The sequence below is a fragment of the Pongo abelii genome, chromosome 7, assembly GCF_028885655.2.
Source record: "Pongo abelii isolate AG06213 chromosome 7, NHGRI_mPonAbe1-v2.0_pri, whole genome shotgun sequence".
In the NCBI taxonomy this organism is placed as follows: Eukaryota; Metazoa; Chordata; class Mammalia; order Primates; family Hominidae; genus Pongo; species Pongo abelii.
In genome coordinates this window covers 82022529-82049049 of record NC_071992.2, presented here as the reverse complement: position 1 = coordinate 82049049, position 26521 = coordinate 82022529, and the positions used below count along the sequence as shown (strand labels likewise).

General features: G+C 41.7%; 1 protein-coding gene, 2 long non-coding RNA genes and 1 other non-coding gene across 5 annotated transcripts in view; 2 read left to right on the top strand and 2 right to left on the bottom strand.

Annotated features, from left to right (window-relative positions):
- Positions 1 to 5658: 5658 nt before the first annotated feature.
- LOC129061031 (uncharacterized) lies at positions 5659 to 7020 on the bottom strand. The gene is made up of 2 exons (XR_008527988.1): positions 6440 to 7020; positions 5659 to 5768 (listed from the first exon to the last, which is right to left on the bottom strand). It is a non-coding gene; the product is annotated as an uncharacterized LOC129061031 (long non-coding RNA).
- Positions 6457 to 10101, top strand: LOC100937013 (uncharacterized). The gene is made up of 4 exons (XR_655583.3): positions 6457 to 6599; positions 9306 to 9415; positions 9637 to 9702; positions 9914 to 10101. It is a non-coding gene; the product is annotated as an uncharacterized LOC100937013 (long non-coding RNA).
- LOC112134804 (small nucleolar RNA SNORD87) lies at positions 9474 to 9562 on the top strand. Its single transcript, XR_002916155.1, has one exon. It is a non-coding gene; the product is annotated as a small nucleolar RNA SNORD87 (small nucleolar RNA).
- Positions 9839 to 26521, bottom strand: part of MCMDC2 (minichromosome maintenance domain containing 2) — a 54393-nt gene continuing 37710 nt past the window's right edge. The window contains exon 15 of one of the 2 annotated variants that reach the window (XM_002819147.6): positions 9839 to 13014. In XM_002819147.6, coding sequence (XP_002819193.2) covers positions 12848 to 13014 — 167 coding nt within the window. In that variant the 3' untranslated portion in view covers positions 9839 to 12847. The remainder of the gene's footprint in view (positions 13015 to 26521) is intronic. The other variant, XM_054561680.1, reaches the window with a different exon arrangement.

Sequence of the window (26521 nt, the reverse complement as noted above, 5' to 3'; positions counted from 1 at the left end):
TCTCCTGCCTCAGCCTCCTGAGTAGATGGGATTACAGGCATGTGCCATCACGCCCAGCTAATTTTTGTATTTTTAGTAGAGACCAGGTTTCTCCATGTTGGTCAGGCTGGTCTCGAACTCCTGACCTCAGGTGATCCGCCCACCTCGGCCTCCCAAAGTGCTGAGATTACAGGCGTGAGCCACCGCGCCCGGCCCCTAAAATTTTTAAATATCTTGAAAATTTTTCCAAATCAGCACATATGTGTGATTCATTTATTTATTCATTCAACAAATATTTATTAAGTGCTAGGGACTGTATTAGGTGCCAGGAATAAAAAGGTGAATAAGACAAGAACTTTCCTTTTACAGGATTTATATGCAGTAAGGGTGTAAAAGTATGTAAGTAAATAAACAAGAAAATTGCAGATTATGCTAAGTGTTTTTTTTTTTTTGACAGAGTTTCACTCTTGTTGCCCAGGCTGGAGTGCAATGGTTCAAGCAATTCTCCTGCCTCAGCCTCCCGAGTAGCTGGAATTACAGGCATGTGCCACCACGCCCGGCTAAATTTTTGTATTTTTAGTAGAGACAAGGTTTCTCCATGTTGGTCAGGCTGGTCTTGAACTCCCGACCTCAGGTGATCCGCCCACCTCGGCCTCCCAAAGTGCTGGGATTACAGGCGTGAGCTACCACGCCCCGCCTATGCTAAGTGTTAATGAAGGAAATTAAAAGGGAGATGTGTTGGAGTTGGCCCACTTTAGACAGGTAGGGGAAATGTGGCGCCTCTGAGAAGTTGACATTAAAATTGAGATTAAAAAAAAGGAAAGAAGTCAGCCATTCAAAAATCTGGGACAAAAGAATTCCAGGCAACAGTAAAGGGCTTGGGATGTGAAAATTATTTGACAGGTTCCAAGAACTAAGAGTAGGCCATGGTGACTGGAGCATCACCAGAAAGGAGAAGCAGAAAATGAGATAGGCCCTGTGAAGATAGGTGGATTTTTTTCCTTTCTAAAATGTCTTTTAAAAAATTATTTATTGTAGGCCAGATGTGGTGGCTCACGCCTGTAATTCCAGCACTTTGGGAGGCTGAGGTGGATGGATCACTTGAGGTCAGGAGTTTGAGACCAGCCTGGCAACATGGTGAAATCCTGTCTCTACTAAAAATACAAAAATTAGCCAGGCAGTGGTGGCAGGCACCTGTAATCCCGGCTACTTGGGAGGCTGAGGCAGGAGAATCGCTTGAATCCGGGAGGTGGAGCTTGCAGTGAGCTGAGATCACACCACTGCACTCTAGCCTGGGTGACAGAGTGAGACTCCATCTCAAAAAAAAAAAAAAATTGTTTATTGTAGTAAAATACATGTAACAAAACTTACTATCTTAACCAATTTTAAGTGTATGGTTCAGTGTTATTAAATACATACCATCCACAGATTAGGAGAAAATATTTGGAATATATGAAGAACAAAAATTACAATTTGTTTTTCTAGGCTTAGATATTCATACTCTATGTTACTTAAGGCAAATTGAAATTTTGTACTGGATTTTGTATTTGTTTCTTAGATTTCCAGTTTTTAAAGGAGAGATTGGCCAGGTGCTGTGGCTGATGCCTGTAATCCCAGCACTTTGGGAAGCCAAGGCAAGAGGATCGCTTGAGGCCAGGAGTTGGAGACTAGCCTGGCCACTCTCTTGTCAGTATCCCTTGATGCACAAAATTTTTTAATTTGATGAAGTACAATTTATTTTTCCTTTTGTTGCCTGTGCTTTCGGTGTTATAGCCAAAAAATCACTGCCAGATCCAGTGTCATGAAGATTGTCCCCTATGTTTTCTTCTAGAATTTTATAGTTTTAACTCCTAAATTTAGGTCTTTGATTCATTTTGAGTTTTTTTAATATAATATCAGATAAAGGTCCAACTTCTTTATTTTATTTTATTTTTTATTTTTTGCATTGGATATCCAGTTTTCCCAGCACCATTTGTTGGAAAGTCTGTCCTTTCCACATAGATGGTACTGGCACCCATGCCAAAAATCAATTGGCCATACACACAAGTGAATATTTTAAAAGTACAATGGGAAATGATGGACACTAGTAATCAAGGCTTCTAGGCAACTCTGAGTCTCTAGATTAACTTTCTTAAGCCCTTTTGGAGATGATAGACTCGAAAGGGAAAAGGGAGTTCTAAATTCCAAAAATCCCTTTACTAAGAGCAAAACATAAAGTAGTGAACATTAAACTTTGCATTTTTCCAACATGAAACTATAGGAAAAAAAGTTTTGCATAGGAAGAGGAAACTCAAGAAATGAACTCAAAGAAGAGAGGAAGTCAAGGAAGTCTTCAATAGAGATGAAAAAATACAAAGCCTTCAACAGAAAAAGAGAGAGAGGAAGAGGAGAAGGAAGAGAGGAGAAGGAGGAAGAGGAAGAAGAAGAGAAGGAGGAGGAAGTGGAGAAGGAGGAAGAAGAGAGGGAGGAAGAAGAAGAGGAGGAAGAAGAGGAGGAGGAGAAGAGGAAGAAGAGGAAGAGGAAGAGGAAGAAGACAGGGGCCTGGTGCAGTGGCTCACATCTGTAATCCCAGCATTTCGGGAGGCCAAGGCAGGCGGATCACTTGAGGCAAGGAGTTTGAGCCTAGCCTGGCCAACATGGTGAAACCCCATGTCTACTAAAAATACAAAAATTAGCCAGGCTTGGTGGCAGGCGCCTGTAGTCCCAGCTACTCGGGAGGCTGAGGCAGGAGAATTGCTTAAACCCAGGAGGCAGAGGTTGCAGTGAGCTGAGATCCTGCCACTGCACTCCAGCCTGGGCAACGAGCGAGACTCTGTCTCAAAAAACAAACAAACAAACAAACAAAAAACAGAAAAAAAAATTGTGGTATACTCAGATAAGGGAATACCATTCAGCAATAAAAAGGAATTAACTATTGTAACACACAACTGCACGGATGAATCTCAAAATAATTATGCTGAGTGAAAGCAGCCAGACCAAAACATAGTGCATACTGGCCCATCAAATTGTATAGATTAAATATGTGCAGTTTTTATATGTCAATAATACCTCAATAACACTGTAAATAAAGTATATTCTGAATGACTTCATTTAAACTAATCATAGAAAAAGCAAATTGATCTATAGTGACAGAAAACAAATCAGTGGTTCCCTGGTGCAGTTGAGGGCAGTGATGTGAGGGTGACTTTTGGATTAGGGAATGAAGAAATGTTTAGGGATGATGAATATGCTGATTATCTTGATTGAATGTGGTGATGGTTTCACAGGTGATGGTTTCATATATGTCAAAACTTACCCGATTTTTCATTTTCAATATGTGCAGTTTTTGTATGTCAATAAAGCTATGCTAAAGAAAAGCTATTTTTGCTTTTGTAACAGAAGTAGAACTGGAAATCTGTATCCATTCTTTGTCAGAATTCCTGTATCTTTCATCATATCCTTGTAATCTTCTCTCACTTTGAATAGTAATGAGAAGTGACCTCATGGATTCACAGCAATACGCTCTTTAAAGTTAAGTTTCCCCTGTGTGCAGGCACTATTAGCAGCTCACCAAACAGGCGTCTCCCTTCCCTTTCTGTCAGAGTCCACTTTCCCATATTATAAGCTGATAATGCCTGGACTTGTAACCCAATCAAGGCCAATGAGACCTGAAAACAAGTCTACTGTGGGCATTCTGGGGAAGATTTTCCAACCTGGTTAAAAGAGAAACATGTGAAATGTCCCTCTTTCCCACCTTTGAATGTTGTTATATGAAGACATAGCTGGGTGCAGTGACTCACACCTATAACTCAGCACTTTGGGAGGCCAGGGCAGGTGGATTACTTGAGGTCAGGAGTTCGAGACCAGCCTGGTCAACATGATAAAACCCCATCTCTACTAAAAATACAAAAATTAGCTGGGCGTGACGGGAGGCACCTGTAATCCCAGCTACTCTGGAGGCTGAGGCAGGAGAATAGCTTGAATCCAGGAGGTGGAGGTTGCAGTGAGCCAAGATCCTGCCACTGCACGCCAGCCTGGGCAACAGAGCAAGACTCTGTCTCAAAAAAACAAAAAGAAAAAAGATATGATATTTACAGCTATGGGAGGCTTTTTGCAACTATGAAGGGAAAACCAAGAATCTCAGAGAAGTCAACCAGCAACCCTGACAGTGTTTTCCTGCTAAATCAATCAACCCGAGAGCCATCTACCTCTGGATTTCTTGTAATATAGAATAATATACTCCTCATTTTCCAGAAGCTACTTTAGTTGCATATTTTGTTACTTGCAGTTGAAAACATACATTTAATGACATTATTAATTAAAGTAACTGACATAAGATGATAACCTGAAATGGGTGGCTGCACAGTTTGGCAACATCTAAATTTTAGTCAAGATATTTAATTGTATGCTTTCTGAAGAAAGAACATAGTAAGTCAATAAGGCAGTGGCCCCTTCCTAATCTGTCCACTCAGCTCAGCTATTTCTTCCTAGTAGAGGTCAATGAATGCCCTGTGAATGCCTGCAGGAGACAACACAAAGCTGTTAGCAATGCAGGAGCTATCCTCTCTGGAACCATGGCAGGGGAATTGTCCATGTTTGCCTCCAGTTATCATATGGCCCTGGGCTCAGTGGCACCAAGAACTTGCCTAAAGTGTTGCCTTAGCATCTATGGATTTAATGTCCAAACTAACTCTCACTTATACCTTTTAGTAATGGTGGCTCCCACAGCTTCCCCTTCACACTGGAGGTGACAGCCCAGGTTGCAAAATTAGGTTGTGGAAGCAACATCCAGCCAGGAATGGTAGTCCAAGAAGCAGGTTGAGGTCCATGTCACTACTTAACAGGAGAAACGGCTTCCATTTGGAGGCCCAAGCAAAGATTTTTAAGCTCCTGTAAAATACTTTGCAATCCTTTGTTAAAGGAGGTACAATCACAATTTGTTTTGCTAGGCTTATTAGGCTTAGATATTCATACTCTATGTTACTGGAGACAAATTGAAATTTTGTACCGGATTTTGTATTCGTTTCTTAGATTTCCAGTGTCTAAAGGAGAGATTGGCCAGGCACTGTGGCTCATGCCTGTAATCCCAGCACTTTGAGAAGCCAAGGCGAGAGGATAGCTTGAGGCCAGGAGTTAGAGACCAGCCTGGCCAACATAGTGAGACCCCCGCATCTCTACGAAACGTTTTAAAAATTAGCAGGGCATGGTGGTGAGCACTTAGCTATTCAAGACTGAGGTGGGAGAATCTCTTGAGGATCCTAGAAGATGGAAGCTGCTGTGAGCCATGACTGCACTACTGCACTCCAGGCTGAGCAACAGAGGGAGACCCTGTCTCTAAAAACAAAACCAACCAACCAAAACACACAAAAAAATTGGCTGGGCGCGGTGGCTCACACCTGTAATTCCAGCACTTTGGGAGGCCGAGGCAGGTGGATCACGATGTCAGGAGATGGAGGCCATCCTGGCTAACACGGTGAAACCCCGGCTCTACTAAAAATACAACAAAATTAGCCGGTCGTGGCGGCGGGCGCCTGTAGTCCCAGCTACTCGGGAGGCTGAGGCAGGAGAATGGCGTGAAACCGGGAGGCGGAGCTTGCAGTGAGCCGAAATCGAGCCACTGCACTCCAGCCTGGGCGACAGAGCGAGACTCCGTCTCAAAACAAAACAAAAGCCAAAAAAATTAAGGAGAGATGACCTATCTTTAAATGAGTCAATTGTTTAATCATATGCTTTCATGTGTATTCTTTCTGGCAACAAGATCATAAGCCTTTCTCCTCCAGCATCAAGCCCAGTGCTTTGCAGCCAGGATTCTATAATACAATGAGAAAAACAGAAGTAATAAGACATGGAAATCAATAGCAAATTATAACATGTTCATAAACAAGGTAGGTAACTGCTTTATGAATGCTATATATTTTTTGTTTGTTTGTTTGTTTTGAGACGGAGACTCACCCAGGCTAGAGTGCAGTGGCGCGATCTTGGCTCACTGCAACCTCCGCTGCCCGGGTTCAAGCGATTTCCCGTGCCTCAGCCTCCCAGGTAGCTGGGACAACAGGCACGCGTCACCACAATCGGCCAATTTTTTTGTATTTTTAGTAGAGATGGGGGTTTCACCATGTTGGCCAGGCTGGTCTCGAACTCTTGACATCGGGTGATCCTCCCGCCTAGGCCTCCCAAAGGGCTGGGATTAAAGGCTTGAGCCACCGCGCCCGGCCTTTTAGGGCATATTCTGCTCGTTTGCATCCACTGCAAACTGGTAGATTAAACATTGACTAGCTCTAGCAGAGGTACTCCTGAGCCTGAAAAGCCCCTGCGGGAAGTCACAAAGCCCCCACATAAACTTGCTGTGTGGCACACAGCGTCGCCGCACCGCGCAACCAGGGAAGAGGGCTAGGTGCGAGTCTCATCTCCCCTCCGCCCCCTCCCCAGAGCCCCGGCATTCAGCCCCCCTTCGCACCCGCGGAGGGGCGGGGCCGCGTACCGGAAGAGGCGGGGCCACCGGAGTGCCTAAGAGCTGCCTTCTGATGTCGCTCTTCCTTTCCCGCGCGACCGGCGAGGGAGGAAGAAGCGCGAAGAGCCGTTAGTCATGCCGGTGTGGTGGCGGCGGCGGAGCCTGCGGGCCGGTAGCTGGGCTCTGCAAGGTGAGCGTGATCGCGGTCTTAGGTCCTCCTCCTCTACGTGCCGGGTTCCTCCGCCATATGGGTGCCGAGCGCGGCCCCTGTCCCTTCCCCGGGCGCAGCGGAGCGGGCGGCTGCTGCGTAGGCCAAAAGGCTACGCTCCCGGTGCCCCCAAGGCCCACGAGCTTTCCCCACAAGCCATCTGCGCAGTCGCGTTTTGTGAGTAACCACCTGGGAGGCTTAGCTGACCTTTCTCCATCAACACTGGTTCGCTGTCCTCTGCTCAGAAACTGGTCAAGGGCCTTCTGACTTAAGGAGGTGCCTGCAGGGGACCGTCGCGGGGCTTCGTGCTCCACCCGGCCTTGGCCAGATCTCTCTTGTGTCCCCAGCAAAGTTGTGCGTGCGGCCTTGGCGGTTTCAGGCTCTTAGTAGGCAGCTTGTTTTCCTTAAAAGGGAGCGTTTTATAAATAGGAAGGTGATTATCCCTTAGGTGTCAGAACGACCCTTAGTTAACCGTACTTTGTGAGTGGCTTTGAAATTGTAATAAGCGCAGTTTACTGAGTCATTACTAGTCTCGACCCATTCGTAGAGCTAGTCGGTATTTGTTCCTGGACCTTCCTTCGTAATACGCTCTAAAGTCAAGGCATGGAGGTTGGAGAACAACACGTGCAAGTATAGGAGGCCCTTAGACTAAATGCCTGCTACACAAGGAGATGCTTATATTTACATAGAGATGTGTATTTCTGGACATAATACAGAAGAAACCGGTCAGCAACTGGGAGGCTGGGAAAACCTGTTAGCTATTCAGAAACTTTTTTTTTTTTTTGAGCCAGAATCCGTTCTGTCGCCCAGGGTGGAGTGCAGTGGCGCGATCTTGGCTCTGAATCCTCCACCTCCCGGGTTCAAGCAGTTCTCTGCCTCAGCCTCCCAAGTAGCTGGGATTACAGGCGCCTGCCACCACGCCTGGCTAATTTTTGTATTTCTAGTAGAGACGGGGTTTCACCATCTGGCCAGGCTGGTCTTGAACTCCTGACCAGCCTGACCGCTCGTGATCCACCCGCCTAGGCCTCCCAAAGTGCTGGGATTATAGGCGTGAGTTACCGCGCCCGGCCATAGAAGCAAATTTTAAAATTTCATCAGTGAGACTTGGTATAGGTTTTTTTTTTTCTTCAAATTTGAAATGCATTGCTTCGTCTGAAATAATCATTAACTGTCAAGAAGACGAATGTCATGGCTTATCCTTGAAATATTTTTGGTATTCTTATTTTTGAGGCTTCAGCAGCTTGAATTCTGTTTTCACTGGTAAGTGCTGGGACTTCTAAAAATTTCCAAACTAAATAATTGATAAAATTGGTAGTGCAGGAAAGTTCTGAAGCATAATACAAAAGAATCCACCGATATATTTGAGAACTATAATATTACCAATACTAGGGTATCTATTGTTTACATTTCCCTGCTTCCTATTCATAGGTACCCACCATTTGGAATTTTGTGCCCATCAGTCTTTTGGGTTTTGTCGGGGAGGGGGATGGTGTGGATAGCTTAGTGGGGTTTTTTGTTGCTTTTTTGAGATGGATTCTCGTTCCCGTCGTGCAGGCTGGAGTGCAGTGGCGCGATCTCAGCACACTGCAACCTCCATCTCCCAGGTTCAAGCGATTGTCCTTCCTCAGCCTCCCGGGTAGCTGGGATTACAGGCACCCACCATCATGCCCAGTTAATTTTTGTATTTTTAGTGGAGACGGGGTTTGGCCAGGCTGGCCAGGCTGGTCTAGAACTCCTGACCTCAGGTGATCCACCCGCCCCGACCCCACAAAGTGCTAGGATTACAGGCGGGAGACACTGTCCGGCCCATTTTTTAAGGTTTGTAAAGACAGGATTATGCATGTAGTTGTCTGTAGTTCCTGTGAATCATAATATTAAACTGAAACTTTTTTTGTTTCAGTTAATTTTTTTGAATTATTCAAAACCAGTAGTTTATATTACTAATATTGATTGTGTGAAATATTTTCAGCATTTCAGCACATGAAAATGATTGTTTTTGCAAGGTCCAACCTTGTATGTCTTCATTAATCATTTCGTATTGCTGCCTGGCTCGATTTATTCTCCTGGGGTGCTGTATGACATGATTTTTTGCCCCAGTCCATGTTCTTTGCAGTTTTTAGTTAACTTGGGACTTAATTTTACAAGAATGTGTCCAGTAAAAATGCCAATATAGGTATCCTGCTCTATAACTGCTAGGTTTGCCGTTATGTTTTTAGGTGAAAGTCTTCACGTTAGTTTTTATACATCTAACCTGGCTCATAGCTCATCCTCGTCGAGCTGTGAGACAGAAAAGCAGTGGCTGTGTGCTCACTATGACCGTTATGTCTTAAAATCAAAACTGCCACAGTGAAGGATATCATAAAATGTTTCCACCATTTTCCTGCCAGTGCTAATGGCTCCTGTTTCCAGTTTGGAATAAGCTCATTTGTGGAATTACTAGGTGCTAATCAGACAAACATACTTAGTTACAGAGGTTTGGGTTTGTCAGTATTGACTATCAAAAAAGCAGAAACAGGTAATAGAATAATAGTACTTTTTTATTAAAAAGTGGTTTGGGAGTCTGAAAGATAGGTTGCAAGTACAGTTCCTAAAGGAATGAGATTCTCTTCTTGGACCATTCCTACAGATAAGATGCCCAACAAAATGCAAATAAAAATGGGAATTTGAAATGTAATATTTAATTTCCAGGTGAAAGAAAGCCTTTGAGGTGAAGATGTATGAAGGTCATCATAACAAATGTTTTCCAAAAACTTGCAGAAGGCTGTGAAAACTACTAGGATCACGCGGCATGTATTGAGGTACCTAAATTTAATTAATGTTAGTTATGTGATGTATTCTTGACAGATAGGTTTAATAGCTGGCACAATGATGACTTAAATTACTTTTTGCCGTTTACCCAGCTGAGGGTGTCTTTGAAGAAATAATTTTAAGACTGAGATGCCAGTAATGTACATTGATTAATTACTGACATGTATGTAAGGCAATAATTTAATTAAGGGTGAATATTCTTTCTTTTTAGCATATAGGTTGCTGTAGATGAATGTTCTTAGCTGTCATGTTTAAAAATACTTCTTCGTTACCTCAAGTAAGTGATTTGTCAAGCAACTATGTCTGCTGACAGTTCAGAAAGTATCTGATAAACGTCAAAGGGTGGGGGCAGATTCTTGTTGAAGTTGCTTTTGCATGTGTGGTATTCTCAACATTAATTTTTTGAGGGGCACTTGTGAATATTGAGGTTATATGAGAACTTTGAGTATGGAATGATTTTCACTGTGGTTTCTGACTTTGTTTTGGAGGTGTGGCATGCAGCATTTTGGAAGGAAAATTGAAGACTTGTTCAAGAAAACATGAACAGAAGCAAATGATGAAAATGAGCATTTTACTTGATGTTGATAACATCACAATAAATTATGGAGAAAAATACATATTTGGCTAACTTTTAATTGCTGAACAATAAAGTATTTTCTTTTAAATCAACTCTAAATAGCTCCATTCTCATAGTCACTACTCAGACCTGTTTTGAACATATTCGAAAGATTATAATCTTGTCAATAATTAGCTTATTTATGGGTGGTGATTCTCATTGAGGCTGACAGCTGGGGAGACACTGCTTGTACCTCTAGGTTCCCTGTCTGGCTTCCGCTTCAGAGCCTGCTGTTGTACCAGGTGGTTGGAATCTTAAAACTCTAATAACAAATAGCAATCAAATTCCTCCTTACAGATAAAGGTTTCACCTTTTTTATTCAGTTTACTTTCATCTTGTGAACAAAAAAGTCATCCTAATCCTAGTACATGTAATAACTAAGCAATATGCTATGTTAAATGACTGAGCAGACCAGTCTGTCTAGGACTAAATTGGCAAGAATTCTAAAGCTGAATTTATATCTGGGTGAAGGTTTAGAGCTAAATCTTTTCTCCTGTTGAGTACTAGCTTATAAATTCCTTTTACCAAGGTTATAATTTTTATATGATAAATGGTATAAAACCTGTATAGCAACATCTTAGTCACTTCCCCCAGTATAGACTTGGGGGGTACAAGTGCAGTTCTGTTGCATAGGTATATGAAGTAGTCTGGAGTCTGAGCTTTTTGTGCAGCCATTACCTGAATGGTGTACATTGTACCCATTAATTTTTCATCCTGCACGCCACCCCCTTCTAATTCTCCAATAACCTTTAAAATACCATTGGCATCATATTTAATATTAATGAATTACCTCCCGTAATTGTTTCTGAATGTATACTTCTATTCTTTAATGAGAAACAATTTTTTTGTAGTGAAGTAACCATCTTTGAGACAGGTTGGGTTTTTTGAGCTGGGGAGATTAAGGTGGCAGTGAGCTATGATTGCATCAGTACACTACAGCTTGGGTGACAGCTACATATAAATATGTATATATAAATATAGATAAGTAAATAAAAGCCATCTTTGTGCCATGCATGGTGGCTCACTCCTGTAATCCCAACACTGGGAAGCTGAGCTACTGAGATGGGAGGATAACTTGAGACCAGCCTGGGAAACATGGCAAAATCCCATCTCTGAAGAAAATGCAGAAGTTATCCCAGGGTGGTAGCATGTCCCTGTAGTCCCAGCTACTCGGAGGGCTAAGGTGGGAGAATTGCTTGCAAGATCAAGGCTGCAGGGAGCTGAGATGGCGCCACCGCCCTCCAAACGGTGACAGCCCCTGTCTCAAAGAAAAAAAAATAGTGTTTTTAAACTTTACAATTGTAAAAGGATCCTAGTTTTATAAAATAGGAATGTGTTTTGCCTTCCCCCCCACCATAGAGAACCAGACATGTTTGAAATGTAGTATTTGAGAAGCACAAAATAAATGTCTTAACATTGTAGAACTGTAATATGTAAATATTTTGTTGAAAACTACCTTTGTCGCTGGTCGCGTTGGCTCATACCTGTAATCTTAGCACTTTGGGAGGCCGAGGCAGGCAGATCACCTGAGGTCGGGAGTTCAAGACCAGCCTGACCAACATGGTGAAACCCTGTCTCTACTAAAAATACAAAAATTAGCCAGTCATGGTGGAGTGCACCTGTAATCCCAGCAGGAGAATCACTTGAACCTGGGAGGTGGAGGTTGCAGTGAGCCAAGATCACATCACTGCACTCCAGCCTGGGTGACAAAGCAAGACCCCGTCTCAAAAAAACAAAAAACAAAAACACTACCTTTGGCTTCTGAAAACTAATACTCTTTACTCCCTGCTACTAGTAGGTATTCAATAATAGTGAACAACTTCCTCTGGGTCCTGTGGAGAATGGGAGAGGTCCAGCTGTATAGTTAAGCATCTCTGTTAAGGGACCAATTTTGAAGGAATTGATGCATGGTAACATCTTGGTTAATAAAGTAGCAATTTGGTAATGACATTTTGCTTTTCTGTGAATAGAACTGATCTTTTATTATGGAAACTGAACTAAGAAGGATTTATAAATTTTACAAGATGGATTTGTTTTCTTATGGTGCCCCTATCTTTTCAGAGCAGATATCTTCCCTCCAAAAATGAGGACTAGATTTGCAAGTTGGTTTCTTTGCCTTTTGGAACCTTTCTTGTAACCAGTTAGGGTTAGAGAGCCAATTTATAAGTTATTGGCTCCTTGTTTCCGTGTAAAGTATTTTTTTCATTTAACCTAGCATATACATATGGAAAACTTCCAAGGCTTTTCCCGATTCCATATTTAGGGCTTCTAAAACAGTAGTATGTAATGGACATGCCAGTAATAAAGTATGAAAAGGCCTTACATTTGAAGCTTCGGGTTATATAAAGTATTTACTCATTAGTTTAGCAAGTTCACAAGTGGAAGAAAAATGTTTTAGAGTAATTTGTAGGTAAAGAGTTATTGCCATCTTGTGACGGTAGAGTGAACTACATAAAGGTTGCCATTTTACACACTGCTTAAATTGCAACATTTACATTTTTATCTGTTCACCACTGGTATTCTGGGCTAACCAGGTTTTTCTTTATAGTATTCTTGACAACTTTATCACTTTAAATTGTCCACATTGTTCTAAGTTTTAAAATTCTGTTGGTTTTAGAGGTTTGGATTAGTATTTATCCCATTAGCAATTAGTTTTGAGGGGACTATATTTTATATTTTTAAAAACGGTATTGTAATATATTCCTGTACAAAGTATTACCAAAGCATTACTTCAAAGTCACTGTCAAAATAGTCACACTTTTTCTCCACTGCTTAAGTAGGAATGAACAAAAATTCTTCAAATTGCTTATTCATCACTAGAGAAAATAGTTGTCCCAGGTCCATATGTGGCAATAAATTGTTCCAGCTGTTGTTGGCACTGAGTCAGATAGAGATCCCTTTGCTCTAAGTATTCTTCATTATACAGTTCAAATGGAAATACTGCATTTGGAGCAACACAAAATACAGTGGCCCCTAAATGAAGAAGATAATAGAGTGTAAATGATAAATACTCCTTAAAATGATAAGTATGAAATCACATTTTCAACCAAAATATTTTAATGGAATCTTAAAAATTAAGTGTGAGCCCATGTGGTTCTGTGAAAAATAAAAGTTAAAAAATTAAGTTCTGACCTATTCAGCAGAGTATTTCAATGATCATTGAAATCTGACTCTTGTTTTCTGAAACCCAGAAAGCAGGTTCAGTAAATGCACAAACATTGGTACCAGGGCCAATGGAAGAAGCATGTTGATGTTTATATTTTAAAGTTTGGAACTAGAAATTTGTCTTCTACTGAAATAGTCATTATAGTTTTGAAGCTGAAGAGTGATGTGAGGAGGTGACAGGAGTACGGAGAAAAGGTACTGGAAGGTAGGGAAATACTAATCTTTATTTGATAAAGGTTAAGTGGACGATCAAAGATAAAGACTGTAGTACATTTCTCAGTTGTTAAAACCATTCACCTAAAGGCAGACAACATAAATCTATGGAAGGGTTTCAAGACCATTCTAGGGGAAAGGACAGACTCACTTTGTATTTGGCCATGATTTCCTGAATGTGACATCACAAGTACAGGCACCAAAAGAAAATACACATAAATGGGACCACATCAAAATTTAAAACTGCATAAAATACAATCAACAGTGAAAAGGCAACCCATGGAATGGGAGAAAATACTTGCAAATCATATCTCTGATAAAGGGGTCTATAAATCCACAGTAAGAAAATAATCATTAAAAAATAGGCGGAGAACTAATATTTCTCTAAAGAAAAACAAATGACCAATAAGCACATGAGAAAGATGTTCAACATCACTAATCACTAGGAAAATACAAAGCAAAACTACGATGAGCTACCACCTCACACCTATAAGGATTTATTATAAAAATAAAAAACAGAAAATGACAAGTGTTAGAGAGGATGTGGAGAAATTAGAAGCTTTGTGCACTGTTGGGAATGGAAAATGGTGCACCCACTGTGGAAAACAGGATGGCGGTTCATCAAAAAGTAAACAATAACTGTATGATACAGCAATTTCACTTCTGGGTATATACCCAAAAGAACTGAAAGCAGGGTCTTAAAGAGATAGCACACCCACGTTCATAGCAGTGTAATTCACAATAGACAAAGGTGGAAGCAACAGAAATGTCTATTGACAGGTGAATGGATAAACAAAACATTGTATTTACATACAATAGGATGTCATTCAGCCCTAAAAAGGAAGGAAATTCTAATACATGCACAATATGGATGAACCTTGAGAACATTATGCTAAGTGAAATAAGCCAGTTATGAAAGGACAAATGTATGATTCCACTTATATGAGTTACCTAGAATAGTCAAATTCATAGAGGCAGTAGAGTGATGGCTCCCAGGAGGAGTAGAGGAGGAAACAAGGAATTATTGTTTAATGGGTACACAGTTTCAGTTTGGAAAGATGAAAAAGCTCTGGCAACGAACAGTGGTGATGGTTGCACAACAGTGTGAATGTGAATGCACTAAACACACTGAACTGAACATTTTAAAATGGTTAAAATAAGTAGATTTTATATTTTACTTCAATTTAAAAATTGACCATGAGGAGGTAAGCTCTTCTCTTTTATTCATTAATTCATTGAACAAGTACTTAATGTGACAGGCCAAGAGTACAGCTTAGCAACTGTGCCAAGCAGTGCTCACCTTCCTAGAGCCTCATAAGAACAGCCTCAGACTTCTGACTGCTTCCTTTCCTACCTGATCTTCTCTGAAAGCTTACTATCTCTTAAGAACACTGCTTTCCTTGTGCCTCTCCAAAATGAAGCTATTTTTTCCCAAACATCCCATATACATAGTGTCACAAGACAGAGCCTAGCTTGCTGCCCCCTCTGCTGCTTCCAGACCATTCTTTCCCATGCTTCCCTTTTAGTAAAAATCCTTTCTCCTTTGATGCTCAGTGCCACCTGGTTTTACTGTCCTTCTCCTTCTATAGTCAACCAGCAGCTCTCAGCACTTTGCTCAAAATCTTCCTTTCTCCCCTAATACCTGACATTCAGTGATTTTCATGTGGATGACCCATTTAACTCCCTTGCGATGTCCCACCTTTCCCTTCCACCCCAGCCATACATCCCACAGTCATAGGAAACTAGTATCATCAGAACTTATTTCAAAACCTTGAGTTCCCACTTACTTCAAAACCACAAACCACTCCCCTACTCTACCTCCTATGCTTCCAGTTCACTTGCTCAAATGTTTCAGGTCTACTTCAGAGACCTCCAATCTGCTTCCTCTAATTCACTTCCTTCCTTAACCAGCTTAAAAGTCCCTCCCTTTAGCCAGTCCCCCTACTCCTTTGCCCCTCAGCACCACTCTACCACACTCACCTATCAAAACCTCAACTCTGCACGAACCCAACCATTCACCTTGTGCTAGCACGAAGGCTGCTAGGCAGAAAATCACACAATTGGCATTTCTTCTTTTCCCTTTAAGTGAATCACAGTAACTCCAAATGATCACCTGCCTGGCAACCCTGCTGAGTTTCCCTTGGACACTCCTCTTCTAGCCCCTACAATGACTATTATATTCCATTCTTTCCTCCTCAAACCTTTCATTTTCAACTGATGACATCAAGTAAAGTATATAGCCAAACTTACAAACCTACCTGGTTCTGTATCTATTTTCTTCCCATCTGTAAAATGGCCAATACATGTACCCTGGATCCTATCCCCTCTCACCTTTTTTGTACTTCACTTGTTGATCTTCCTGTCTTTCTATAGTGTTATTAGTTTACTCTTTACTGCACATCATATGATTTTATACCTTCTATCTTTAAAAAAAAAAAAAGTTCCTTCCTGAACCACACATCCTTCTCCAGCAATTCCCTCACTTCTTTCCTCATCTTCATAGTTTATGTGTGCTGTCTCCATAGCCTCATCTCCATTCCCATGCCACTGAAATAGCTCTGATCATGGCTACCTACAACCTTTAGGTTACCAAACTGAATCTTACTCAAACTCTCAGTAGCATGTTATTCGGTTGACCACTCTGCCCCTTTCTGGAAAAACTCTCATTTCTTAGAAAGAAAATCACACAACACTTGATTTTCTTTCTACATTCTAGGCTGCTTCTAAGCCTCCTTTGTTAGTTCCTCCTCCACAACCCCATTTATAAATATTGGAATCTTCAAGGGCAGTCCTGGGGTTCCCACTAGTCTCTATCTAGGTGATTTCATCCATTCCTTCGCTTTGAGTACCATCTCTATGCTGGTGATTCCTAAATTATAGTCCTAGGTTAGAACTTTTCTCTAACCTCCAGATTCTTCTATCTCTCTATTGAGATATCCGTAGGATATCTCCTTTTTAAAAAAAAAGTTATATATATACTCTCACTTTTCCTCCACTGCTTAAGTAGGAATGAACAAAAATTCATATATATATATAAATATATATAACTTTTTTTTTTTTTTTTTTTTTTTTGAGACAGAGTCTTGCTTTGTCACCTAGGCTGGAGTGCAGTGGCGTGATCTTGGCTCACTGCAACCTCTGCCTCCCGGATTCAAGCGATTCTCCTGCCTCAGGCTCCCGAGTAGTTGGGATTACAGATGCGTGCCACCACGCCCAACTAATTTTTGTCTTTTTAGTAGAGACAGGGTTTCACCATGTTGGCCAGGCTGGTCTTGAACTCCTGACCTTGTGATCTGCCCACCTTGGCCTCCCAAAGTGCTGGCGTGAGCCACCGCTCCTGGCCATTTATTTTATTTTTTTAAATTAGGGTCTTGCTATGTTGCCCAGGCTGGTTTCAAACTCCTGGGCTCAAGCAATCCTTTCACTTTGGCCTCCCAAAGTGCTGGGATTACAGATGTGAGCCACTGTGCTCAGCCTATAGAATATCTCAAAGTTATACCTATAATTTGATTTTTCTCCCAGCTCTTTTTCTTTCTCCCCAATCTTGGTAAATGGCATGATTATCCACACAGCTACTCAAGGCAGAAACATGGGAGTTTTCCTTAATTACCTGCTCTCCTCCCTTCTGCTGCCCCCAACTCTTAAATCTAGTTCATAAGCACAACCTATTGGTCTGTGCATCCAATGTGTATCTCTAATTCACTAATTTCTTTCCATTTCTACTGACTGTACCTAGTTGAATCTCTCATTATCAACTAACTGGACTACAACAACTGGTCTCCCACTTTCTGCTCTTAACAATTCTCCATACCATTCTCCATACCTCCAACCCATTCTCCATACCAACTCCAAACATGGTATTTCAAAAATATAATTGATCACATTAGTTCTCTGTTCCTCATTGCACTTGGATTACAATCCCAATTTTCTACCATGGTCTGTCTGGTCTTACTTTCCTCTCTAACCTCAACTACGATGCTTACTTTGTTTACTATGTTTTAGCCACCCTGGCCCTCTTTCAGTATTTTGAAAACACCTGCATATGTGGTTCCCCTCTAACTTGACTTCTCATTCTTCAGCTTTCTGCTTAAATAAATATCATTTCCTTAGAGAGGTCTCCCTAAAATCCAAAGTAAGTCCCTTCCATTGTTCTTTCTCATAACCTCCTGTTGATTTTCTTCATAGCATCGATCTCAATTTGTATTATATATTCATTAGTGTCTTTACTTTTTTTTTTTTTTTTTTTTTTTTTTTTGATACAGGGTCTTACCCTGTTGCCCAGGCTAAAGTGCAGTGGCATGATCATGGCTCATTGCAGCCTTGACCTCCTGGGCTCAAGCCATCCTCCCACCTCAGCTTACCGAGTAGCTGGGACTACAGGTATGCACCATCACACCCATCTATTTAAAAAATTTTTTTGTGTGTAGATGGGAGGTCTCACCATGTTGCCCAAGCTGGTCTCGAACTCCTGGGCTCAAGTGATTCTCCTGCCTTGGCCTCCCAAAGTGCTGGGATTACAGGCATAAGCCATGATGCCCCACCATGTGTTTTTTTTTTTTTTTTTTTTTTTTTTTTAGACAGAGCCTTGCTCTGTCGCCCAGGCTGGAGGGCAGTGGTACGATCTCGGCTCACTGCAACCTCCATCTACCGGGTTCAAGCAATTCTTCTGCCTCAGCCTCCCAAGTAGTTGGGACTATAGGCACACACCATCACATCCGGCTAATTTTTGTATTTTTAGTAGAGACAGGGTTTCACCATTTGTCCAGGCTGGTCTCGAACTCCTGACCTCAAGTGATCCGCTGCCCCCGCCTTCCAAAGTGTTGGGATTATAGGCGTGAACTACTGCACCCGGCCCATGTGTTCACTTTTTAGTGTCTGTTCTCTCACTAAGCTGTAAGTTCTACCAGGGCAGAGACTGCAACTTTTTTTTACTACTATGTAACTAGTGCCTAGCACCTAGTTATCATGCAATAAATATTTATTGACTCACAGATTGGAAAAAAAGATCATGAATATTGAGTTCAAACAGTGATAATTATGAGGCATATTATGAGAACATATAACACATTATAATTTTAATACATCAATCCTCAAATTATAATTAACCTCAAATTACCTATACAGTTTTACTTTAATATATACAGCCATACCTCAGAGATATTGCAGGTTCAGTTCCAGATCACCACAAAAAAGTGAATATCACAATAAAGCAAGCCATGTCAATTATTTGTTTTCCCGATGTACATAAAAGTTATATTTACCCTATATTGTAGTCTACTAAGTGTGCAATAGCATTATGTCTAAAAATAATCCAAACATACCTTAATTTAAAAATGCTTTATTGCTAAAAAATGCTAAAAATCATCCTCTGCCTTCAGGAGTCATAATCTTTTTGCTGGTGGAAGGTCTTGTCTCCATGTAGATGACTGCTGATTGATCAACATCACCATACTGTTTGTTGGAGGATGGGATGGCTGTGACAATTTCTTAAAATGAGACAATAATGAAGTTTGCTGCATCAACTGACTCTTCCTTTCATGAAAGATTTCTTTGTAGCATGTGATGTTGGTTTTTTTTTTTGTCATTTTTATTTTATTTATGTATTTTATTACACTTTAAGTTCTGGGGTATATGTGCAGAACGTTCAGGTTTGTAACACAGGTATATACGTGCCATGGTGGTTTGCTGCACCCATCAACCCGTCACCTACATTAGATATTTCTCTTAATGCTATCCCTCCCATAGCTCTCCCCACCAACAGGCCCCAGAGTGTGTGATGTTCCCCTCCCTGTATCCATGTGTTCTCATCGTTCAACTCCCACTTATGAGTAAGAACATGTGGTGTTTGGTTTTCTGTTCTTGTGTTAGTTTGGTGAGAATAATGGTTTCCAGCTTCATCCATGTCCCTGCAAAGTACATGAACTCATTCTTTTTTATGGCTGCATAATATTCCATGGTGTATATGTGCCACATTTTTGTTATCCAGCCTATCATTGATGGGCTTTAGGGTGATGTTGTTTGATAGCATATTTACCCACAGTGGAACTTCTTTCAAAATTTCAGGCAATCCTCTCAAACACTGCCACTGCTTTATCAACTAAGTTTATGGACTGTTCTAAATCCTTTGTTGTCATTTCAACAATGTTCACAGAATTTTCCCCAGGAATAGATTCCATCTCAAGAAACCATTTTCTTTACATCCATAAGAAGCAACTTCTCATCCGTTCATGTTTGATCATCAGTCTATAGCAATTAAGTCACATCTTCAGGCTCCACTTCTAATTCTAGTTCTCTTGCTGTTGCCACCACATTTGCAGTTACTTCCTCCACTGAAGTCTTGAACCCCTCAGTCATCCAGGAGGGCTGGAATGAACTTCTTCCAAACTCCTGTTAATGTAGATATTTTAACCTCCTCCCATAAATCATTAAGGTTCTTAATCACATCTAGAATGGCAAATCTTTTCCAGAAGGTTTTCAATGACTTTGCCCAGCTCCATCAGAGGAATCATGACAGTGATGGACTTATGAAATGTATTTCTAAAATAACAAGGCTTGAATGTTGAAATTACTTCTTGATCTAGGGGCTGCAGAATGCATGTTAGCAGGCATAATAACAACATTCATGTCCTTGTACATCTTCATTAGAGCTCTTGGGAGACCAGGTGCATTGTCAATGAGCAGTAATCTTTTGAAAGGAATCCTTTTTTTTTTTTTTTTCTTGAGACAGAGTCTCACCCAGTCACCCAGGCTAGAGGGCAATGGTGCGATCTCGGCTCACTGCAACCCCCGCCTTCCGGGTTCAAGCAGTTCTCTGCCTTAGCCTCCTGAGTAGCTGGGATTACAGGCGCCTGCCACCACACCCAGCTAATTTTTGTATTTTTAGTAGAGACAGGGTTTCACCATCTTGGCCAGGCTGGTCTTGAACTCCTGACCTTGTGATCCACCTGCCTCGGCCTCCAAAAGTGCTGAGACTACAGGCATGAGCCACCACACTCAGCCCTGGGAATCCTTTTTTTCTGAGCAGTAGATCTTCACAGTGGGCTTCAAATATTCAATAAACCATGAGTAAACAGAAATGCTGTCATCCTGGCCTTGTTGTTCCCTTTCTAGAGTATAAGCAGAGCATAATTAGCATAATTCTTAAGGGCCCTAAAATTTTCAGACTGGTATATGGACATTGGCTTTGACTTAAAGTCAGCAGCTGCATTAGCTCCTAACAAGGGAGTCAGCCTGTCCTTTGAACCGTTGAAGCCAGGCATTGAAGTCTCCTTTTTAGCTATGAAGGTCCTAGATGGCATCTTCTTCCAATAGAAGGCTGTTTTGTCTATATGGAAAATCTGTTGTTTAGTGTAGCCACCTTCATCAATGATCTTAACTAGATTTTCTGGGTAACTTGCTGCAGCTTCTCCATCAACACTTGCTGCTTCATGTACTTTTATGTTATAGAGATGGTAGCTTTCCCTGAGCCTCATGAACCAACCTCCAGTAGCTTTTGACTTTTCTTCTGCAGCTGCCTTACCTCTCTGAGCCTTCATAAAATTGAAGAGAGTTAAGGCCTTGCTCTGGATTAGGGTTTGGCTTAAGGGAATGTTGTGGTTGGTTTGATCTATCCAGACCACTAAAGCTTTCTCCATATCAGTAATAAGGCTGTTTTGCTTTCTTATCATTGGTGTGTTCACTGGGGTAGCACTTTAAATTTCAATAAGTTTTTTTGTTTGTTTGTTTGTTTGTTTTGAGAAGGGGTCTCCCTCTGTCACCCAGGTTGGAGTGCAGTGGCATGATCTTGGCTCACTGCAACCTCCGCCTCCTAGCGAGACTCTGTCTAAAAAAATTGAAAAAAAAAACAATATACCTAACTGAAATTCATTATGAAAAGAAAAGTAACTAAAGGTGAAAAAAATCTTCACATGGTTTTTCTCCCTCCCTCCCTCCCAAAATAATAAATGCTATTTATTTATTTATTTATTTATTTATTTATTTATTTATTGAGACAGTCTCACTCTGTCTCCCAGGCTGGAGTGCAGTGGTACCATTTCAGCTCACTGAAACCTCTGCCTCCTGGGTTCAAGCGATTCTGCTGCTTCAGCCTCCTGAGTAGCTGGGATTATAGGCGGCTGGCAACAGGCCCAGCTAATTTTTTTTTTTTTTTGGTACTTTTAGTAGAGACGGAGTTCCGCCATGTTGGCCAGGTTTGTCTTGAACTCCTGATCTAGGGTGATCTGCCTGCCTCGGACCCCCAAAGTTTTAGGATTACAGGCGTGAGCCACCACGCTCGGCCGCCCTCAGTAAATATTTCAAGAAAGTCTTGACAAAATAGTCACTGTACTAGTCCATTTTCATACTGCTATAAAGAACTGCCCAAAACTTGGTAATTTATAAAGGAAAGAGGTTTAATTGACTCACAGTTCAGCATGGCTGAGGAGGCCTCAGGAAACTTACAGTCATAGTGGAAGGTGAAGGGGAAGCAAGGCACCTTCTTCACAGGGCGGCAGGAAGGAGAAGTGCCAAGTGAAGGGGAAAGAGCCCCTTATAAAACCATCAGATCTCATGAGAACTTACTCACTATCACAAGAACATCACCCCCATGATTCAGTTACCTTAATTTGGTCTCTCCCTTGACATGTAGGGATTATGGGGATTACAATTCAAGATGAAGTTTGGGTGAGGACACAAAGCCTAACCATATCAGTCCACCCCAACCCCTCCAAAATCTCATGTCCCTTTCACATTTCAAATCCAATCATGCCTTCCCAACAGTCCCCCAGAGTTTTAATTCATTCTAGCATTAACCCAAAAGTCCAAGTCCAAAGTCTCATCTGAGATAAGGCAAGTCCTTTTCACCTATGAGCCTATAAAATCAAAAGCAAGTTAGTCACTTCCTAAATACCATAGGGGTACAGGCATTGGGTAAATACACTTGCTCTAAATAGAAGAAATTGGGCAAAATGAAGGGGCTACAAGCCCCATGCAAGTCCAAAATCCAGCGAGGCAGTAATTTTTTTTTTTTTTTTTTTTTTGAGACGGAGTTTTGCTCTTGTTGCCCAGGCTGGAGTGCAATGGCATGATCTCGTCTCACTGCAACCTCCATCTCCTGGGTTCAAGTGATTCTCCAGCCTCAGCCTACCAAGTAGCTGGGATTGTAGGCACCCGCCACCACGCCCAGCTAATTTTGTATTTTTAGTAGAGACAGAGTTTCACCATGTTGGCCAGGCTGGTCTCTAACTCCTGACCTCAGGTGATCCACCCGCCTCAGCCTCCCAAAGTACTGGGATTACAGATGTGAGCCACTGTGGCTGGCCAGTCAAATCTTAAAGTTCCAAAATGATCTTTGACTCCATGTGTCACATCCAGATAATGCTGATGTAAGAGAGGGGCTCCCACAGCTTTGGGCAGCTCTGCCCCTGTGGCTTTGTAGGGCACAACCCCTCTCCCCACTGCTTTCACAGGCTGATGTTGAGTGTCTGCAGCTTTCCCAGGCAATGGTGCAAGCTGTTGGTGGATCTACCATTCTGGGGTCTGGAGGACAGCAGCCATCTTCTCACAGCTACACTAGGGAGTGCCCAGTGGGGACTCTGTGTGTGGGGGATCCAATCCCACATTTCCCTTCCTCACTGCCCTAGCAGAGGTTCTCCATGAGGGCTACATCCCTGCAGCAAACTTCTGCAGGGATATCCACATATTTCCATACATTGTCTGAAATCTAGGCAGAAGTTCCCAAACCTCAATTCTTGACTTCTGTGCACCTGTAGGCCCAACACTACGTGTAAGCCACCAAGTTTTGGGGCTTGCGCCCTCTGAAGCAACAGCCTGAGCTATACGTTAGCCCCTTTTAGCCAAGGCTGGGATGCAGGGCACCAAGTCCTGATACACAAAGCAGCAAGGCCCTGGGCCTGGCCCACAAAACCATTTTTCCTCCTAGGCCTCTGGGACTGTGAGGGGAGGGGCTGCTGTGAAGACCTCTGACATGCCCTGGAGACATTTTCCCTGTTGTCTTGGTGATTAACATTTGGCTTCTCGTTACTTATGCAAATTTTTGCAGCCTGCTTGAATTTATCTCCAGAAAATGAGTTTTTTCCTTTTTACTGCATAATCAGGCTGCAAATTTTCCAAACTTCAATGTTCTGCTTCCCTTTTAAACGTAAGTTCCAATTTCTGATTATGTCTCTCAAGTTCAAAGTTCCACAGATCTCTAGGGCAGAAGCAAAATGGCACCAGTCTCTCTCTTTGTAAAGCACAGCAAGAGTTACCTTTATTCCAGTCCCAAACAACTTCCTCATCTCCACCTGAGACCACCTCAGCCTGGACTTCATTGTCCATATCACTATCAGCATTTTGGTCAAAGACATTCAACAAGTCTCTAGGAAGTTCCAACTTTCCCACATCTTCCTATCTTCTTCTGAGCCCTCCAAACTGTTCCACCCTCTGCCTGTTGTCAACTTACAAAGTCATGTCCACATTTTTGGGTATCTTTATAGCAGCACCCCACTCTCTGCGGTACCAATTTAATGTATTAATCTATTTTCATACTGCTATAAAAAACTGCCTGAGACTGGGTAATTTATAAAGGAAAGAGGTTTAATTGACTCACAGTTCAGCGTGGCTGGGGAGGCCTCAGGAAACTTACAATCATGGCAGAAGGTAAAGGGGAAGCAAGGCACCTTCTTTCAAGGCAGCAGGAAGGAGAATTGCCAAGTGAAGGGAGAAGAGCCCTTATAAAACCATCAGATTTGTGAGAACTCACTCACTATCATGAGAATAGCATAGGGGAAACCACACCCATGATTCAGTTACCTCCACCTGGTCTCTCCTTTGACATTTGGGGATTATGGGGATTTCAATTGAAGATGAGATTGGGGGGGGACACAAAACCTAACTGTGTCAGTCACTAAGTAAATATATTCAGCCATATGGCTGGGCGTGGTAGCTCACACCTGCAATCTCAGCCCTTTGGGAGGCCAAGGAAGGTGGATCACTTGAGGTCTTGACAGTTTGAGACCAGCCTGGCTAACATGGCAAAACCCCATCTCTACTAAAAATACAAAAATTAGCTGGGCGTGGTGGTGCATGCTTGTAATTCCAGCTACTCAGGAGGCTGAAGCAGGAGAATCGCTTGAACCCAGGAGATGGAGGTTGCAGTGAGCCAAGAGTGTGCCCCTGCACTCCAGTCTGGGTGATGGAGTGAGACTGTCTCAAAAACAAAACAAAACAAAAAACTCAACCATATTCTATCACAGGAGTCCTTAATATAATAATACTATAATTCTTCAATTCAAAGACATATATTTTCATCTTATTACTGTACTCCAGTTGTATCTTAACAATTGATGGCATGGCATGGTAAAATTGGCAGAATTTTTTCTTTAAAATAATGTGTCTTAGACTTAATGAAATGTGGTCTTAAACATAGACTAGGAGAAGCATGTAAAGATAAAGCAAATTGATAATCTTCAATAAACCTGACAAAAAAACAAGCGATGGGGAAAGGATTCCCTATTTAGCAAATGGTAGTGGGAAAACTGGCTAGCCATATGCAGAAAACAGAAACTGGACCCCTTCCTTACATCTTATACAAAAATTAACTCAAGATGCATTAAAGGCTTAAATGTAAAACCTTAAAGCATAAAAACCCTAGAAGAAATCCTAGGCAATACCATTTAGGACATAGGCATGGGCACAGACTTCATGACTAAAACACCAAAAGCAATTGCAACAAAAGCCAAAATTGACAAATGGGATCTAATTAAGCTAAAGAGCTTCTGCACAGCAAAAGAAACTATCATCAGAGTGAACAGGCAACCTACAGAATGGGAGAAAATTTTTGCAATCTCTCCATCTGACAAAGGTCTAATATCCAGAATCTACAAGGAACTTAAACACATTTACAAGGAAAAAGACCCCATCAAAAAGTGGACAAAAGATATGAACAGACCCTTCTCAAAAAAAGACATTTATGCAACCAACAAACATATGAAAAAAAGCTCATCATCACTAGTCATTAGAGAAATGCACATCAAAACCACAATGAGATACCATCTCACAACAGTTAGAATGGTGATCATTAAGAAGTCAGGAAACAACAGATGCTGGTGAGGCTGTGGAGAAACAGGAACACTTTTACACTGTTGGTGGGACTGTAAATTAGTTCAAACATTGTGAAAGACAGTGTGGTGATTCCTCAAGGATCTAGAACCAGAAATACCATTTGACCTAGCAATCCCATTACTGGGTATATACCCAAAGGATTTTAAATCATTCTACTATAAAGACACATGCACACGTATGTTTATTGCAGCACTATTTACAATAGCAAAGACTTGGAACCAACCCAAATGCCCATCAATGATAGACTGGATAAAGAAAATGTGGCACATATACACCATGAAATACTATGCAGCCATAAAAAATGAGTGCATGTCCTTTGCAGGGACATGGATGAAGCTGGAAACCATCATTCTCAGCCAATTAATACAGGAACATAAAACCAAACACCACATGTTCTCATTCATAAGTGGGAGTTGAACAATTAGAACACATGGACACAGGGAGGGGAACAGCACACACTGAGGCCTGTTAGGGGTTGGGGGCGGGCAAGAGGAAGGAGAGCATTAGGACAAATACCATGTGGGGCTTAAAACCTAGATGACAGGTTGATAGGTGCAGCAAACCGCCATGGCATATGTATACCTATGTAACGAACCTGCATGTTCTGCACATGTAATCTAGAACTTAAAGAGAAAAAAAAATAGGTGGGGCGTGGTGGCTCACGCCTGTAATCTCAGCACTTTGGGAGGCCAAGGCAGGCAGATCACCTGAGGTCGGGAATTCGAGACCAGCCTGACCAACATGGAGAAACCCCATCTCTATTAAAAATACAAAATTAGCTGGGTGTGGTGGCGCATGCCTGTAATCCTAGCTACCCGAGAGGCTGAGGTTGCTTGAACCTGGGAGGCAGAGGTTGCAATGAGCCGAGATTACGCCATTGCACTCCAGCCCGGGCAACAAGAGTGAAACTCTGTCTCAAAAAAAAAAATGATAATAATAATAAATAATAATAATTTAAAAAAGAAATGCTAATTAAAAAAGAGATAAAGCAAATTGAAAT